We start from the raw sequence: 16576 nt of genomic DNA, 5'->3' as shown, positions 1-16576 counted from the left end.
AGGGCCTTCCATGAATTTTGTTTATTCCTCCAGGTGACTGGTTCAGTGTTGAAATAGATTAGTACACTAAGACTACCTCTTCAGTGTAAGACTATATCTGTGTCTAAAAAGGTTGTGATTTTTTGTGAGGTTTTCTTCTTTTTGTTTGGAGACTCTTCATTAAGGAAGAATTCCTTCTCCAATATTGAATCTTTTAACAGAATAACCCTGACATTGAGCCCAGAGTCCCATGGTAACCATAGAGATCAGTTCATGTCAAACATAAAGAGAAAAGCTTTAACATAGTCACTGAAGTAGCCTATTACCATAACTTTAAAGAGACCCAAACTTCAGTAAGCAGCATACTACTGCTCAACCTTCACCCCGTTCACCAGGACACCGTATTTCAGATTTCTACAGCACCCAGTGTGTGAAGGGAGTCTCATCTGAACTCTGCTCTGTCAATCACAGATAAGTTGAGTATTTGTGCATGATTTCTTTTAGAAATGCCATGTGACTTAAGGAAGTCGAGTTTGTTTGAAATAGCACCCTGCTCTTCTATACTTGGTTCTACCTCACATGGAGGCAACTGGAAGATGTGATGTGAAAGTAAAGAAATGTTACCTTTCTTGTGACTACAAGTCTGTTTCCCACTACCTTGCTCATTTCTTATTTCGGCTTTCGATTGCTGTTTTCTCCTTGGTTTATGAAGTATTCGAAGCTGATATAAATGCCCATGGGTCACAGAAACCAGAGGGGACTGAGGCAAGTATCTATTTTCTGCACATCAACAATAACTAAATATAAAAAGCAGACCATATGGTTGCTATTCTTTTCTAGTTAGTGATGGGAAAAAATCTATCGGCTAAGTTTGCCACAGCCATCAGGAAGATGAACCTAACAAATTCGTAGATGGTTAGGAGTCTTCCACCTGTTAAGTTCCCTGACCTAGATGCCTACTAAAAATTTGTTTTTTGGTATGCAATCTTTTTGGTATGCAATTCACTCCCTTCTGTTAATCGCGTTATGTAGCTAGTTTTATAACTCTCCCCTGATCAAGATAATAACGCTTGTCAGCTGAAGGACTGCCTTACATCGGTAGCTAAGTAGATGCTTAAAACTGAGAAGGAGTAAAACCGAAATCTTGCTATTAGGAAATAACTTTCAATCTTGGACATCCAATTGTTGGCCCAATTGTCTCAGACTATTACCGCAATTAAAATCCATAAATTAATGTAGAAACCATTTTTTATTAATTGTAGTTTTCAGGGATAAACCTGCTCGGATTTATTGATTTCAGAACTAGGTAGGTCTCTGTGCAAAATTCATGGTTTTAGTGCCACCCATCTTCCTTAGCACATTTCTTCCTCCAATTTGTAGCATGTGTCCACTTTTCAGTACTGTTTGATTTACTGGTTGTGGGTTAGCCCACGCAAGTGATCATGGTATGGTGCTGGAATTGTGAATTTTATTGATTACACAAATACATTAAATGAGGTGTTAGTCAGAGGTGCTGTGAAGTTTAACAACCAATCCTACAGTGCCAAACTAACTGCATGGTTTCCATGTTATTTATTCTTTTAATCAATACTGTGACCCGCTTCGTTTCAGTAGTGAGGATTTCCTCCCTACACAGCTTAGATATTTTGTAATGAGATTTAGTTGAAGAGAATTTATTTAGGAATCTGAGGAGCTAAGATCCTGCCATGAGGTAACAGGATGTAATGTTTCGTTCACAGCGTATTCTTTGAACCATGGTTCCTTTTGGTAGATTGAGTATATGTTTTAACACAGCACACTCACCTTGCTCCAAGATGTTCTTGTGATCTAAGAATAAAACCATCAAGTGTTACAGGGGAGATTTTGCCAGTATGCTTTCAGAATTGGGGCCAGAGAACCCTTTTGCCCCTCACCCCATACTTCTGGGTTAAATTTCGCAAGGGACACTGCTAGCAGCAATGCTATAGTCTTGGTAATTTTCATATAACCATACCATTTCAAGTTATTGGTAAAATGTAGCCCTTGATATATTGAACAGAGTACTATTTCAATCCTGTTCACATCAGATGACCAGTGGAAATTTTAAACTTTAAAAAAAACCTCCTAATCTTCATTTTTTCCCGTTTTTTTTTTAAAGAAAGTATTATACAGTATGTGGATAAGGCATCCCGCTTCCTCTGGCGGCCTATTGCTGTATAGTCTAAAACTATCAAACATCTCGTAAGGAGACCAGGAATATGCATGGAGCCCATTTTAGAAGAATAATAAGTAATTGATTTTAGGGCCAAAAGGCAAATCTGCCACCTATAAACTAAAAAGGAATTGCGCCAACACGCAAGCTTGAAGCAGGCCATTAAGTACTGTAATTTTCCTAGAAAGACAACCCGAGTGACCTAATTTTACCTGATCCGGGTTCGATGTATGTAAGGCCTAGATTAAGGTCAAGAGACGACCGGGTACATTCCATCCTTTATCTTTCTCCCACAGGCGACCCCTTTTGACTGTATCAAAGGCTGTGTGGAAGTCAATAAAACAGCTGCACATCCGTTAATTAAGCTGTAAAGATTTCATGACAATAGCCCACAAAGCCACAAAGTGGTCGACTGTCAAATGGCACTTCAAGAATCCACCCTGCTCGATGAGTTTATTTTTTTTTTTATTTTTTTTTTTTTTAGAAAACTTTCTCGGAAATAACTATCAGACTTATTAATCAATAGTTAGTGGGAAAGGATGGGTTTTTCTACAAGCCTCTCCACAAATCCGGAATCAAGCGAGTTTTGATTATCAATTGAAATAGGTACATGTACATTCTTGCCCACCAATTGCTGTTGGACTTCATAATAACTGCTGGAGTATTGTAAGGGAGTTCAGCTCTACTTTATTTTAGAGCTGCAATTGTGGACAGAATCTCTTCTAATGAAAACCAATTCGCCTAGTCATCATCATTTAGATGTGCAAGGGGTTTGACATGAATGGCAGTGAACCATATAATCAAAGTATATAATCCAGGAGCTTTCGGCAATCATACAAGGCAGTACCACTGGACAGCAGTTGGTAATGCTATTTACAAACTTACAACTATTTTTCTTTCCTCTAATATATTGTTTGTACTTATTTTTTAACCAGATGAATGCATCTTTAGTAATATTTGGTGTACCTTGCCCAATATATTTTTGCACCTTCCTTAGATTGCATTTCAGTTTTTGATATGAAGAAATATATTAAAACTCAGAGGAAATCTATGGTTTCTCCTTCTATCGTGATTGACACTGTTATACATTAATTTGAATACAGGTTAACACATTAATCATCTGAAGGGTGTACCAAGTAAGTTTTGTCCTCCTACAGCTCAGGGTCCATGGTTTGAAAGTTGGAACTTGTAAGGACAACAGCTGTTGAAGATGTAGAGGGTCCAGCCGCGTAGCGAGTCTTTTAAAAGGTTCACTGCGAAAGGAAGAGCATACTCCGTGGCTAATATTTCTCTAAAGGATGACTATAACTGAGTCATCCAATGATCACATTTCATATAGACACGGGGGTGGGGAGAGGGGGAGAGCCACTCAAACAGATCAAACCATTTTTGGCCAAACATTTGTCTGAAAAGGGCCACCCCCTTGCCCATGTCTATCTTAGAATGTCAGCTACTGGTTGTAGGCGGAAGAAGGTGGACAGAAGTAGGGCCAGTGCAGTTTACATCCATCCAGTTTACATCCATTATCCATGAACCAAGTGCCTGACACGCAGCTCTTCAAATCAGAGATGCAGTGAGACCTAATAGTCAAAAACATTTCATATGGACAATGAAGTGTATAGAAATATTTTAGGCTGCAAACAAATATTTCCTAACACTGTTTAGAAACACTTGACAGCAGAATTGACATAAATATAGTTTGCTTTTTTTCTTCCTTTTAGCATCAGTGATGCCTCTTTAGAAAATGTGGATGTGGATCTACAGTCCGTAATTTGTTACATTGATGTTGCCTCAGAAGAGAAAGTAGACAAACCAGCAGATATTGTACAGAATGGCTTTAGTCCAGCTCTTTTGGAGGAGGACAGCTGTGACGTTCTGTTGACACAGAAAGCCACCCCCACAGAAGCTACATCAACTTGTCCTGTTGGGATGAAAAGAGCAGCATTGCTGTATCCTTTGATGCATAAAGAAATGTTGTACTCTTCCATCCGTTGCTAGACTTGCATGGTAATTTGTTTTGATTGGGTTAAACATTCAGTACGTTTGTTCACGTGAATACAATGTTCTTTATTGCGGAGTTGATTTTATTTTAAATTTGCAACAGTTGATCTCTTCTAAGATGGGGTATGTTAATATACATGATGTTGGTGTTTTCAGATAAAGTTTGAAATTGGCCGTTTTTGGAATTTGAATAGTCACCTTTCCACGTGGTGACAGTTTGAGGTGATGAGGTCAAATATGTTTTTTTCGAAATATGTTGCCTTCTCATCTAATAGTTGCCTTCTATCACATTGTGCATCAGGATATGTGTAGATTTACTCGGAAACAGAACTTGTATTTTGAAGTAGGTTTTGGATAAATATTCCAATGAATTTTGTCTAATGCCTATTGGTTTCAAGAGGTAATATTTGAGAGACTGCTATAAAAAAAAATTCCAATAGTACACCTACAAATACATGCTTCATGTATTACTACTGTGCCCAAACATCTTCCACACCTGGGAACTACATGGCAACATTCAGCATCAGATGAAGTATGACATAGTTCAGGTGAACTTAGAGACCCTGTGCCAAATAAATGGGATTTTGAAAACGTTTCACAAACAGCACAGTATCAATTAAAAAAAAAAAATCTGTAACCTGCTCTTATGCTTCCTCTTGTAGTCTGTTGTCTACGCCCTGAAGGACACCACATCACACCATTTACGAGATCCAGTTATACGTCACATGACTGAAGGGCATGATAATATGCAATAAGTGCATTGCGGCTGAATACAGAATGGAGAGATGCGCACACACCCCATGGCACTAATGAAACTAACAATGCAGACCTGCATCCAGGTGGACGTTTCAAATACGTCCCTGCAACCAATCATGGGTGATGGGCCTTAATAGTTACAGATTATAAATATTATCTCTCTCCCAGTTGCCACACCAGAGCTGCCAGGCAAACCGCTTTGAAAACAGTTGCTTTGCAGCTGCAGAAGTATAGTACATTGTGCACAAAGAAAAGTAGCAAGGCGACGCAGGCCCTTAAGCTTGAGGAAAAGGAGAAACCACACTGTTAGCAAAGGAAACGCAATCATTTGAAGAGTGATGGGGAAGCTCCAGACTATGGGAACTTTATTTTCGCTGACCGTTTTCTCAGCGGAATGCATCCCTTGAAGACCACCTTTATGATGGTCAGGCCCTGACCAGGACAACCTTCTGCATGATTGTGGATACCACAGAGATTGACAGTTCTACTGACTCGGGAGTATCATAGTGATAGTGATTATGAGGTTTGCCTCAATGTGATACAGACCCTCCTCTCTCTGAATTCCCTACTACTACTTAGCTTGTACCTTTATCTTGGGGAGGTTTTGCCAGTTATTGCTGTCTGGATGTTGAAAAGGCTAGTTTTGTGTTCAGTGGAATTTGAACCTGTGAAGCCTTGCCTTGCCTGCCTCTATTTGAAAACCAGTAGAGGAAAGGCAAGGCCATCATCAAAATATTCGAAATGCTGCCTGCCATGCTTTTGCAACATCACAAAAGGTACAGAGCCGTCGATTCACTCTCACTGTGTTTAGGTCCCTAAAAAACACCTCTATTCAAGATGTGTGAACCTGGCCTAGATCCCTGTAAGCAGGGAATGTAGGAAATTAGATAGAATTAGCAGAAATGTATAGAGTATAGCATCACTTACGGAGAGGCCATGCAGCATAAATTATATCCTTTGTAACATCAAGATGAAATTGCCATGATTAGTCTCTTCCTCCCAGCGATAATTAAAGCAAGGCAAATTAAGTTTGTCTTCCTAGGCTTCCCTCATCCTCACCTCATCTGGCAGCCTCCATCTTCTGCTGCAACTGCCACCAATAAGTTTCAACTTGATTTGCAAGCTGTTTTCCTCGTCACCCCCTTACTTGGTGGGGATTAGTTCACCTGACATTGAAAATAAGGTCAGATGTTAGTCCTTTCTTGGTTTAAGAGGTGGGTTTGCCATGACAAAATATTCTAGCCCGACTCCATTATGTTATGTTACGTGATTGTGTAAAGCGCACAGCTGCCATAGCAAAGGGGCGTCCCGGCGCTGATAGCAGAAAACTGCACAGCCACTAACAGGGAAGAAGCCTACAACGGAGGGAAGATGTAAGTTTTAATTGCTTTACAAAATGCCAAATAATTCTTCATGCTGCGGATGGAAATAGGAAGCACGTTCCAAAGTTTGGCTGCCACAGTACGAAAGGAACGCCCCTCGTCGCGTACCCTCCTCACCCGAGGGATAACTGACAAATGCTGCCCTATCGACCGAAGTTGACAGGAAGTGGTGTATGGTGCAAGCAGGTTGGCCAGAATACCTGGGGAAGAGGAGTTCAAGATTTTAAAAGAAATACAGAGGGACTTAAACTCTATACGTTTGGCCACAGGCAGCCAATTAAACGGACGAATAGCATTGGACGCAGAGCATGACCTAGGTAGACCAAGGAGAGTTCTGGCTGCAGCATTCTGAACTCTTTGCAGTCTCAAGATTTCAAACTTGTTAGACCCCAGATAGAGTGAGCTGGCATAATCCAATCTCGACAGAATGGAAGCCTGAACAATAACCTGCCTGATGAAGGGGTCCGAAAACCCCAACAATGGTTTGAGCCCCCGCAATATACCAATACAGGTCCCCGCCACCTTCTTGGTTTGGGTTTGGAAGCGGAGGGCGGATTCTACCCAAACAGCAAGGTTTTTTACCACCTGTTTGGGGGCCGGTGCATGCCCTAAAGTGGCAGGCCACCAGTGCTCGCTCCACTGCTCAGAGTCTTTCCCTACTGTTGCTTACATCTTTCTCTATCCTATAGCTACTGCCAAAACTACCCATACAGTGAAAAGCAGGGGTTTAGGTCAGCCCAATGATGAGGGTGAGCAGGGGTTCCATGTGTTGCAACTCCAGCAAAACTCACACATGAGAACTTAATCTATAGTGTGAATCCTCCCCACGACAGATGAAGAAGGCTGCGAAACTTTCAGCAGATAGCTTAGTGCTGGTCACACTCTGGAATTAATAATACAACCTCCACCTTACCAGTAACTTTGTCCACCAGAAACCAAGGAGTAAGTTGTGCAGTTGAAGGTGTCATTTCTTCCATCACTATGCAAGAGATTGTTAGATACTCCTTGTTCCTCTAAGGCAAGTTTGGATACCTGTCTGCATCAGTTTCAGAATTTACAATTGGGATTGAATTTTCAGAAGGCTATCTGTAAGCCATGTCTGGATTTGCGATCCTGATAAATTCTATTAGCAGACTACAGAGTGAAGCTTGTGACCTGTATTACAGGATTTTCTGGCATTACTTTGACCATCATTATCAATCAATCCAGTGCTATTTGTAGGGCGCTCGGCTACTCTGAAGAGTATCCGGCGTTTAAGGTTCATCAACCACCGATCCACAGGAGTAAATTAAAAGGCACAATTGAACAAAGAAGTTTGTAGGCTCTGGTTAAAGGATCATTCATCTTTAGTGGCACACTGGTAGTAAGGAAGGGCATTCCAGCAAGAGGCGGCAAGAGCAGAGAAAGAGGTTCTCCCCCATTTCTTTCTGTTGATTTTTGGCACACCAGCCAACAAAGCATCCAAGGAGGACCGAGTCATTGCTGTATGGTAATGTGCGAATCATTTGGCGAGGTAGCCAGGACCTGACCTATAAAAGGCTCTGTGCCAATTCAAGCCCCTTGAAATGAACTCTCCTGAACTGACAAACAATGCAATTCCTTATGATGCACAAATTGTGTTGTTTTTCCAGATATTTGGGAGGAGCCAGGCATCCGCGTTCTGTACCATTTGGCTTCTTGTGACAGGACCGGTGAGTGGATCCCTCAATTTAGGACAAATTGGTGTGCTGTCCCCTTTCCCCGAAACCAAAGACTAAACACCATGCGGTCATATTCAAACGGTCTGAGCACAAACACAAAGCATAGTCTTTGCTCCTTCATTGAGCGTTGTCCTCTTGTCATTGAAAAGTTGTGTACGTATTGTGATCCTCAAGGAAATAGCCGATCAATACCAGGACTTCTGGTGATAGCAAGAAGAGCATGCTCACTGCCTTCTTCAAACACTAGCTTCACCAGTGAAGGACTGACTTCATTCTATTTTCGTAACATGGACAGTGTATCACCCATCTTAGTCCACTGTAGATACAGCTGTTCTTCCAGGACACACATTTTGAGCTTTCAGAATGGGATAATGAAAAAGGAGGCCCATATTGAACATGTTCTGCCTGGCCATCATCTTTCCTAAACTTAAATAACCCAATCCTAGAAATGTCCTACTATTGCCGTTTCCCCATTACTTCGATTGGCCTTTACCCCCATGCTTTCACTTTGAATATCCTAGTACTTTGACTGCCCTGTCATTATTGATACATAATGCTGCTTCTACTATTAAGAAATGTTTGATATCATGGTAAGAAAACTAGTGTGATATTTTTTTGGTTAGGGCTTCTCTAATTTAATTGAAACACATTTTGTTTAATTGCTGTGGTCAAATTAGGGTGAGAATAAGGTTGATTTATTTTAGTTAAATTAGGGTTAAAATTGTATTTAATTGAGGGTCGGAGGAAGGGTAAACCTAACTGGTAAGGTTAGGAACAGGGTCAAACTGAAAGCAGGTCAAAATAATGGGGATGCAGTATTGGTCTTTAAAATGAGGGACAGGGATCAAAATCATAACAGGTTGACATAATGGTAATGAAGTCATTGTATGGGATAGCAATCATGAGAAGTTGGACAACACATTGTCCTTTAGCTCCCAGGTAGACAGTGTAGTAGGAATGTGCTTTGGCCTTCGGCTGGACTATGCCAACGCTTTGTACCGGGGTCTCCCACTGTACTAACTTAAGAGAATCCCTACCCAATCAGGACTAGGCCACTGCCCCCCACCCACAGGAGAGTGGCAGGATAGGGGGTGTACCCACCCCAGGGCAGGGACCCAGTGGTACCTGCCCTTTACCTACCTGTAACGCCCCTACATTTAGTAATTAGGGGCACCCTGAACCTTCCTTCCTCAGATTCCAGATACCGAAACAGCAAAAAAGATCAAGAAGAAAGTAGACCTGCCTGCAGCTGCTAACAAGAGGAAGACACCAACTGCTTTGGCCCCAGCCCTACCGGCCTGTCGACGCCTCAAACCTGCTCCTGCTAAATCCCGGCATCTCCCGTGGCCAGCAACCTCACCAACCCCGGAGGACCTGGCTACTTTGTGACTCTGAGCATCTGGGACTCCCACGAGCAGTGGCACTGCTCAAAGAAAGTAACTGACCCCTGGCACCAGCCAGGAACCGCGAACCCTGCACACTCTGCACCCGCCAAGCCTGGCCTGTGCTGGAGTGGAGAAAGACCCAGAGGACTTTCCCCCGGCGACTGTGACCCCGAATCCGGCACCCTTGGACCCACCTCGACGCTCCTGATGACGCCTGCAGCCTCAGACCCAACTCCCGGGTACCTACCTATCCTCAAACTACCCAACTTACCTCTCGAAGTGGTGGTCGCACCTGAAGAATCTCCGTCCACGAGCTTGCAGCCTTTGTTCGTCCTTGAGCTTTTTCATTGCAATCCATTGAGCGCCCGACGGCTTAAAAGCACCCTGCACCCAGCAGCCCGAGTGGTCCTGGCAGTGCAACTTCTACTCCTACCTGCTTCCCCATTTGCCCTGAGCAAGTGACCAGGAGCCCAGCTCTTACAGCCGCGTGGCCTGGCAGTCAGCAGCCACCAACCAAGGGCCCCCTGCCTTCCATAGGATAACATTGGGCTTAACTCACTCTGCACCCGGCTGCCCCTGTGCCGCTGAGGTACTGTACTTACCTGACCCTGGGAGACCTCGGAGTCTGTGCCCAGAACTTTAACTCTGCCAGTCGAGTACTTACCCAAAAGCCGATAACTCACTTTTCTTCCATAGGGTAACATTGGCTGGTTTCACTCGAAATTTCTTCTAAGTGTGGAGTTTCTAAACTTTAAAATATTCACCTAAAATCAACCGAGTAACGAAAACGGAAATACTCACCTGCTATAGGAGAAATCCCGGTGCTGGATCTTGGTGCCCAGCACTGACTCCGAAAAGTACTTACAACCGTACTTACCACTAACTAAATTTTCTTCGATAGGAAACCATTGACTAATTTTCTGTGAAATTTCTTCCAAGTGTCGATTTTTGAGAACTACAAAATGCTTTAAAAATCGTACCAACTGTGAAAACGTATTTACTTACCTGTTTTAGATAGAGGTCCCAGTACTGAGCCTAGGAGCCCAGCACTGGATTACAAAAGTAACGAGAGCATACTTTACCCATAACTTGAATTTTCTTCCATAGGAAACCATTGACTGTTTCTCTGTGAAAGTGTTGATTTTGCAAACTTAGAAATATTCGTTAAAAATCTCTCAACTGCTTACAGGTGGTATTTTTTATTTATTCTTTATTTTTATTTTTAATGTTTTATAGATCGCGAACTCGACCCGTGAGGGTATCCGAGCGCTTTCCACGGTTTACAGAGGTAAACAAACAGAAAAACAGAAAAGTCTCAAGTACAGAAATGTACATAGGTTGGGGCGGGGTAGGGTTGCTGGGAGCACAGGGACGAAAAGGGGACACAAATGTATGGTTACAGTTATAGTTAGAATCAATAAAAACAGAAGACCAACATTTTCTCGGCGGGGTGAGTTGGTGATCCGAGGAAGAAGCAATAGTCTTGGATTCGACAGGCACATTGTGGTGGTTGAGAGCAGGTCTTGGACCAGGAATTTAACCATGAGGAAGGTTTTGGCCTCCTTCTTGAAACGTGCTAGAGAAGGGATTTTTCTGATGTCGGGTGGGAAAGACTTCCAAACTCTTGGTGCCGCCCCAGAGAATGCCCTATTGTAGGTTCTTTTTTTTTCTTAAATGGGCAGTTTGATTTCTAGCGGACCGGGAGTTCCTGCTTCCTCCAGATATCTCAAGTTTCTGTGCCAGGTAAGCATGGGAGTTTGCGTAAAGGGCCTTGTGCGTAATGCATGCCAGTTTCAGCTGTATTCTGGCCTCTAGAGGGAGCTAGTTTAGTGCTTTCATGTGTGGAGAGATGTGGTCGAATTTCCTAGTGCCGGTGAGTAGTCTGGCCGCAGCGTTGAGGCAGGCTTTTAGAGATGCCAAGGAGATCTTGGGTAATCCCGTGAGGGTGGAGCATCCATATTCCAGTCTAGAGATGACTAGTGCTTGGACTGCCATTTTCGACGAGGAATCGTGGCACGACCTCGACGCCGAATCCCCAGAAGAGCAGGTGGATAACTACCCTTGGAGGCCATCTCCAACACACGACCTATTCCTCAACAACAACCTCATCAAAGGGGCTGCAGAAACATGAGGTACCGCTAGAGGAGGAGAAGCAAGACTCCCGTTTCCTCCCTGAAACACTAATGCCCTCTCACAAAGGAAACCTTTATCTGCCCATGCTCCCTAGCATACTAGACCAAGAGAAGGAGGCCTTCCGCGAACCAGCCACTGAAAGGGCTGTAACACCCAGAGTGGAAAAGAAATAAAAATCTTTCACTCAAAACCCTAAATACATTACGGTCAAAACTCCTGCAGATTCAATAACTGTAGCTACTGCCATGCAGAGAAACAACGCCCCCACATCCAAAGGGGCCCCTCCAGAAACGGAAAGTAAAAAACTTGACTTGCTGGGAATGAAAATGGAAAGAGAAGGAGCATCCCAAATGGAGGATTGCTGACTTCTGCACTCTCTTAAACAGATACGGCTACCAACAATGGGATGAGATGGAGCCCCTCATGCAGCACCTTCAAGAGGAGTACAAGAAAAGGGCCACTGCAATGATTCAAGAAGGGAAGAGCATTGTTATCACCTGCCTAAAGTCCACATTAGATGCAGCAGATACCGCCTGTAGGCAGATGTGCACAGGAACAACCCTAAGAAGGCATGCCTGGCAGGGTGTGTCCAGTTTCAAATCTGAGATGAAAGTCTCAATCATCAATATGCCATTACCACGTGATGCCCTGTGCGGACAGGCTGTGGATAAATCCCTTCACCAGTTAATGAAGGATAACGAGACAACAAAGGCAGTGGGGGGATTACAATTCAGGGGTTCTTTCAGGATAAGCGGAACCACACCCGCGCGGCCCGCAAGTGGAGCGCCCTTTACATCAGGCCAACAACAAGAGCAGTCACAGGGCAGGTCACACCATGCCACGCAGCAAGCAACTTTACAACAGTGGCAACACCCCGCAAGATGGTCCTTTCAAGTAAGGGGAAGAGCTCAAGCTCCCAGAGGGGGAGGAGCAACAGGCAAGTGACTTACACGGCAACATATGCCACCACTAAACACTTGTGGGAGGCAGAATAGGGGATTACCCACTAGAGTGGGAAAAAATCACCTCCGACAATTGAGTTTTAAACACTTTTATTTTTTATTTCTTTATTTGCATTTTTATCTGAAATTTTATATTATTGATACAGATTTCACATGGTATAAGCAGTACAATGGGAACAGACATATACATTCAATGCAGTCTTAACTTAATTATAAAGACATTACAACTTGAATCTATAGGAGGTTTCATGCATATATCAAACTCCTTAAATCAGTTGCAACAATTACAATATATTTTATGTACCTAGTGAGGATATTCGTAGTTCTCACTCTTTTCTGCTAATTGCCATGTCCATATATAAGTATGATCCGATCTGCCTCTTGCAGCCAAGTAGGACCCATGTGATATAGGGTTTAAACATAATATGTCACAGATACTGCATAGAACTACCGCAAGTCCCCACAAAACCAAAGACGTTTTAGGGAAAATAGATCTCACAACTCCGAAAAGAAATCAAAGAACTATTACAAAAGTGAGCCATAGAAAAGGTACCTTCAGGGGAATCAAACAAGGAAAACTATTCACCCTATTTCCTGATGCCAAAACAAGATCTAACATTGAGGCAAATCCTAGACCTCAGATTCCTAAACAAGTTCATCCGCATTACCAATTCAGAGTGCTAACATTAAGCATAAAGCCAGCCCCAAGAGTCTTCACAAAGTGCCTTGCAGCGGTAGCAGCCCACCTAAGAAGACAAGAAATCCATGTCTACCCATATTTAGATGATTGACTAGTAAATGCACAATCAAAAGAAAAATGTCCCAGGGATATACAAACAGTGATTGCCACACTTCAACGCCTTGGTTTCACCACAAACCACAAGAAGTCATCACCACAACTGGTACTACTCATACCACATGCGAGAATGCACGTGCGCCCCATCTAAAAATGGATGTTCAACAAATGGTTGTAAACCACTGGGATTTGGCAGGATCCTAGTGGTTGTCACTGGAGCTGTAGAAAGGGAGATACAGGGGTGTAAATCAAGAAATATGACCATAGAGAGACCATTCAAAACACCAACTCCCACAGTGTCTATTGCAATGAATGCATCCCACAAAGGCTGGGGAGCACACACAGGCAACCTGAAAAAGTATGAGGAATGTGGACCAGCACAAATGCACTGAAACACAACAATTACCTGGAAATTAAGACAGTGTTCCTAGCCCTGAAGGCCTTTCAGTCACACATAACAGGTAAAACCTTCTTAATCCAAACGGACAACACAACAACCATGTTCTATCTCAACAAACGGGGAGGAACAAAATCATTCTCCCTGAGCAAACTAGCTCAAGAAATGTGGAGATGGGCAATATCAAGACAAGTCACACTACAAACAGTCCACCTATCAGGAAAACCAAACACTTACGACGGGGCAAACGCAGTACAATAACAGGCACATGCTGATAAAAGACAGTATACTCGAGCTGAAGGGTTTTCAGGCTCTAGATTGCATTCGCCAGTAGCGCCTGCACTGTCATTCCAAAGCACAAAACTATGCCCATCCTCTACTCACTGGCAGCATGGGGTTCTGGGGAATGAGGGTCACTGCGTTCACTGCGGGCTCCTGAACACAACCCTTTGGTAATAAAACGACTGCACCAGCAGCCTGCTCCAACTCCTATTCATCATCCGGGGCTGCAGCATTGGCAAGAACTCCCTGAGCGGTGCTCAGGCGAGGGAAGAGCAGAAAGGGAAGTGGGTGAGAATGGAAGAGGTTGGGTAGAAGAGGCTGGGATAGGAGAGCAATTTGAAAAGAAGCAATAGTGAACAGCGGGTGTAGGGTAATAGGGGGGCGGAAGTTGCTGCAGGGAATGAGTCGGTGCTCATACATTCTCTGTGTGCCTAACCAGCTTTCAAACAAGCAGTTCTCATAGCGGTTTTTTTCCGGATAGTGAAACTGAGGTACAGGTTTGTAAATTGATTTGCCCGGGATCACACAGTTTGAACGTGTTGCGAGACTTTGGTGACATTTCAATTCTCTTATCTGTTTTCCGGACATTTAATAACTTGATTATGTTCTTAAAATGAAAGCTGCTCATTTGTAAATCGATCTACATCGAGAACTGGAGCAGAGCCAGGCAGGCCACCATAGTTTAAACTGTTCAGAATGGGCTTATACCAGAGGTTCTGTAGAGTTTTTTTAATTGAATCGGATTTTTCAATCTGCTGCTTGCGATTTCAAAAGACATTGTAGTAAATACCCGTTACTTTTAAGTGTAAGACAGTTTGTGGTGCGAGAGGAACATTTTGTGGCTCCAAAATGCAGTTACTTGTGTTCCGCAGTAAAGACAAAAGACCCACGGCAGATGTTCTGAAAAGTTTGTCGGTAATTAAAATAAAGATAGTTTTCAAGCCTTGAAAATGGCCAACCTAATGAAGATGCATAGACTAGGAATGCATTTATGCAAAAGAGATCTTTTGGTGGTTGTTTACATGCAAGCTTTTCTCTCATTGCGGCGTGCATGTAACATCTCCTTAAGCAGTATAACAAATACATGTAAGATGCTTTATCACTATTCGCCTACATCAGGATGAACTGGCGAGAGGGACAGCGAGAGGGACAGCTATTAATCTTTATTGGTGCTGTTTGGATCGAGGTGGCACTGATGCTGCCCCTGTAATCATTATGAACATTAGGAATGAAACCTGAGCCCTGCGCGGCCATAGTAGAGAGGGTGCTGCGCTGGGGCAGGAACAATATTCCACAACAGAGCTTGGAGTGAGTGAGTGTAACAAAAAAAAGAGTTTCACAAAAACAACAGATAAAGACAAAAGCGTAAACATACCGTAGTGAGACGCTACTTTGTGGGAGAATACAAATGACGACAAGGAGGGACAAAGAGGCAGGATTAACCCCTGGCAAGCAAGGCTTTTTGAAGAACAATTGATGCGACTAATTTAAAGCCAATGGGCGGGTTGTAAGCCCATATAGTATCTCTCGAGATAGCGTAGGCACGCTGCCTAGGCTCGACCTAAAAAGGCGCAACTCTGGCATTCTTAGCAAACATTTCCATTGACAAAATCTGCGCAGCAGCCACATGAGCATCACCACACACTTTTACAAAACATTATTGTGTGGATATTCAGATGAACACGGGAGCACAGGTGAGACAAAGAGTACAACACCACCTGTTTGCTAAAACTTCCTAATTTCAGCCCGCCAACCCAAGGAAGGAGATACCGCTATGTCATCTAATACACAGCATGTGTATTCCTGAAAAGGAATCATGCTGCAAAAAGAAAATGGTTACTTACCAATAGGAGTAGTTTTCCAGCTTGAAGAGTTTTCTGGATTCACACATGACCCACCCACCTCTCCAGAAATGGGAGTACAAGCAACCAGTTGGGACAAAGGGGGGCAAAAAACCAGAAAAGGAATTTGAAAATGGTGCCTACACACAGGAACTTAAATGGGGGTAGGGGGGTGTCTGACGTCACACAGGGGTTGGACATACCGCCAAATGATGGTCAATGACACCCACACAAAAAAAAAAAATGATTCCGGTCCCAGCCACTAGATGTTAGAATAATGCACAGCATGTGAATCCAGAAAACTCTTCAAGCTGCAAAACGTCCCCTACTGGTAAGTAACCATTTTATTTTCAGTTTCTTACAGAAGTATGTTTTTGAAGGCACCTTGTGAATATCAGGTGGAAGTTTGTATCAGAGTTTTGCCTCGTGGAAGACAAAACATAGTCCTCCCCTCGTTGCACGAACCTATTTGGGGACTTGAGTGAGATTGGCAGAGGACGATCTTAATGACTGTGTGGAACAGTCAAATCAAATCAAAGACATTTGTAGTGCGTGCTTCTCACCTGTGAGAGTCTCAAGGCGCTTGGGCGGGGGGCAGCTACTGATCATACAGCCAGTTCTTGAGGAGTCTCCTGAAGGTCAGCAGGTTCTGGGTCTGTCGTAGGAAGATAGGGAGGGTGTTCCATGTCTTGGTGGTGAGGTAGGAGAAGGATCTGCCGCCGGTGGTTGTTCGGTGGATGCGTGGAATGGTGGCAAGGGCGAGGCCAGCGG

General features: G+C 43.4%; 1 protein-coding gene across 1 annotated transcript in view; it reads left to right on the top strand.

Annotated features, from left to right (window-relative positions):
- Positions 1–16576, top strand: part of NOL11 (nucleolar protein 11) — a 367767-nt gene that overhangs the window by 215616 nt on the left and 135575 nt on the right. The window contains exon 14 of the mRNA XM_085617263.1: positions 3892–4119. Coding sequence (XP_085473389.1) covers positions 3892–4119 — 228 coding nt within the window. The remainder of the gene's footprint in view (positions 1–3891; positions 4120–16576) is intronic.

The sequence above is a fragment of the Triturus cristatus genome, chromosome 7 (assembly GCF_964204655.1).
Source record: "Triturus cristatus chromosome 7, aTriCri1.1, whole genome shotgun sequence".
NCBI classification, from domain to species: domain Eukaryota; kingdom Metazoa; phylum Chordata; class Amphibia; order Caudata; family Salamandridae; genus Triturus; species Triturus cristatus.
The sequence above is the reverse complement of the archived record's forward strand: the minus strand, read 5'-3'. Positions and strand labels throughout refer to the sequence as shown.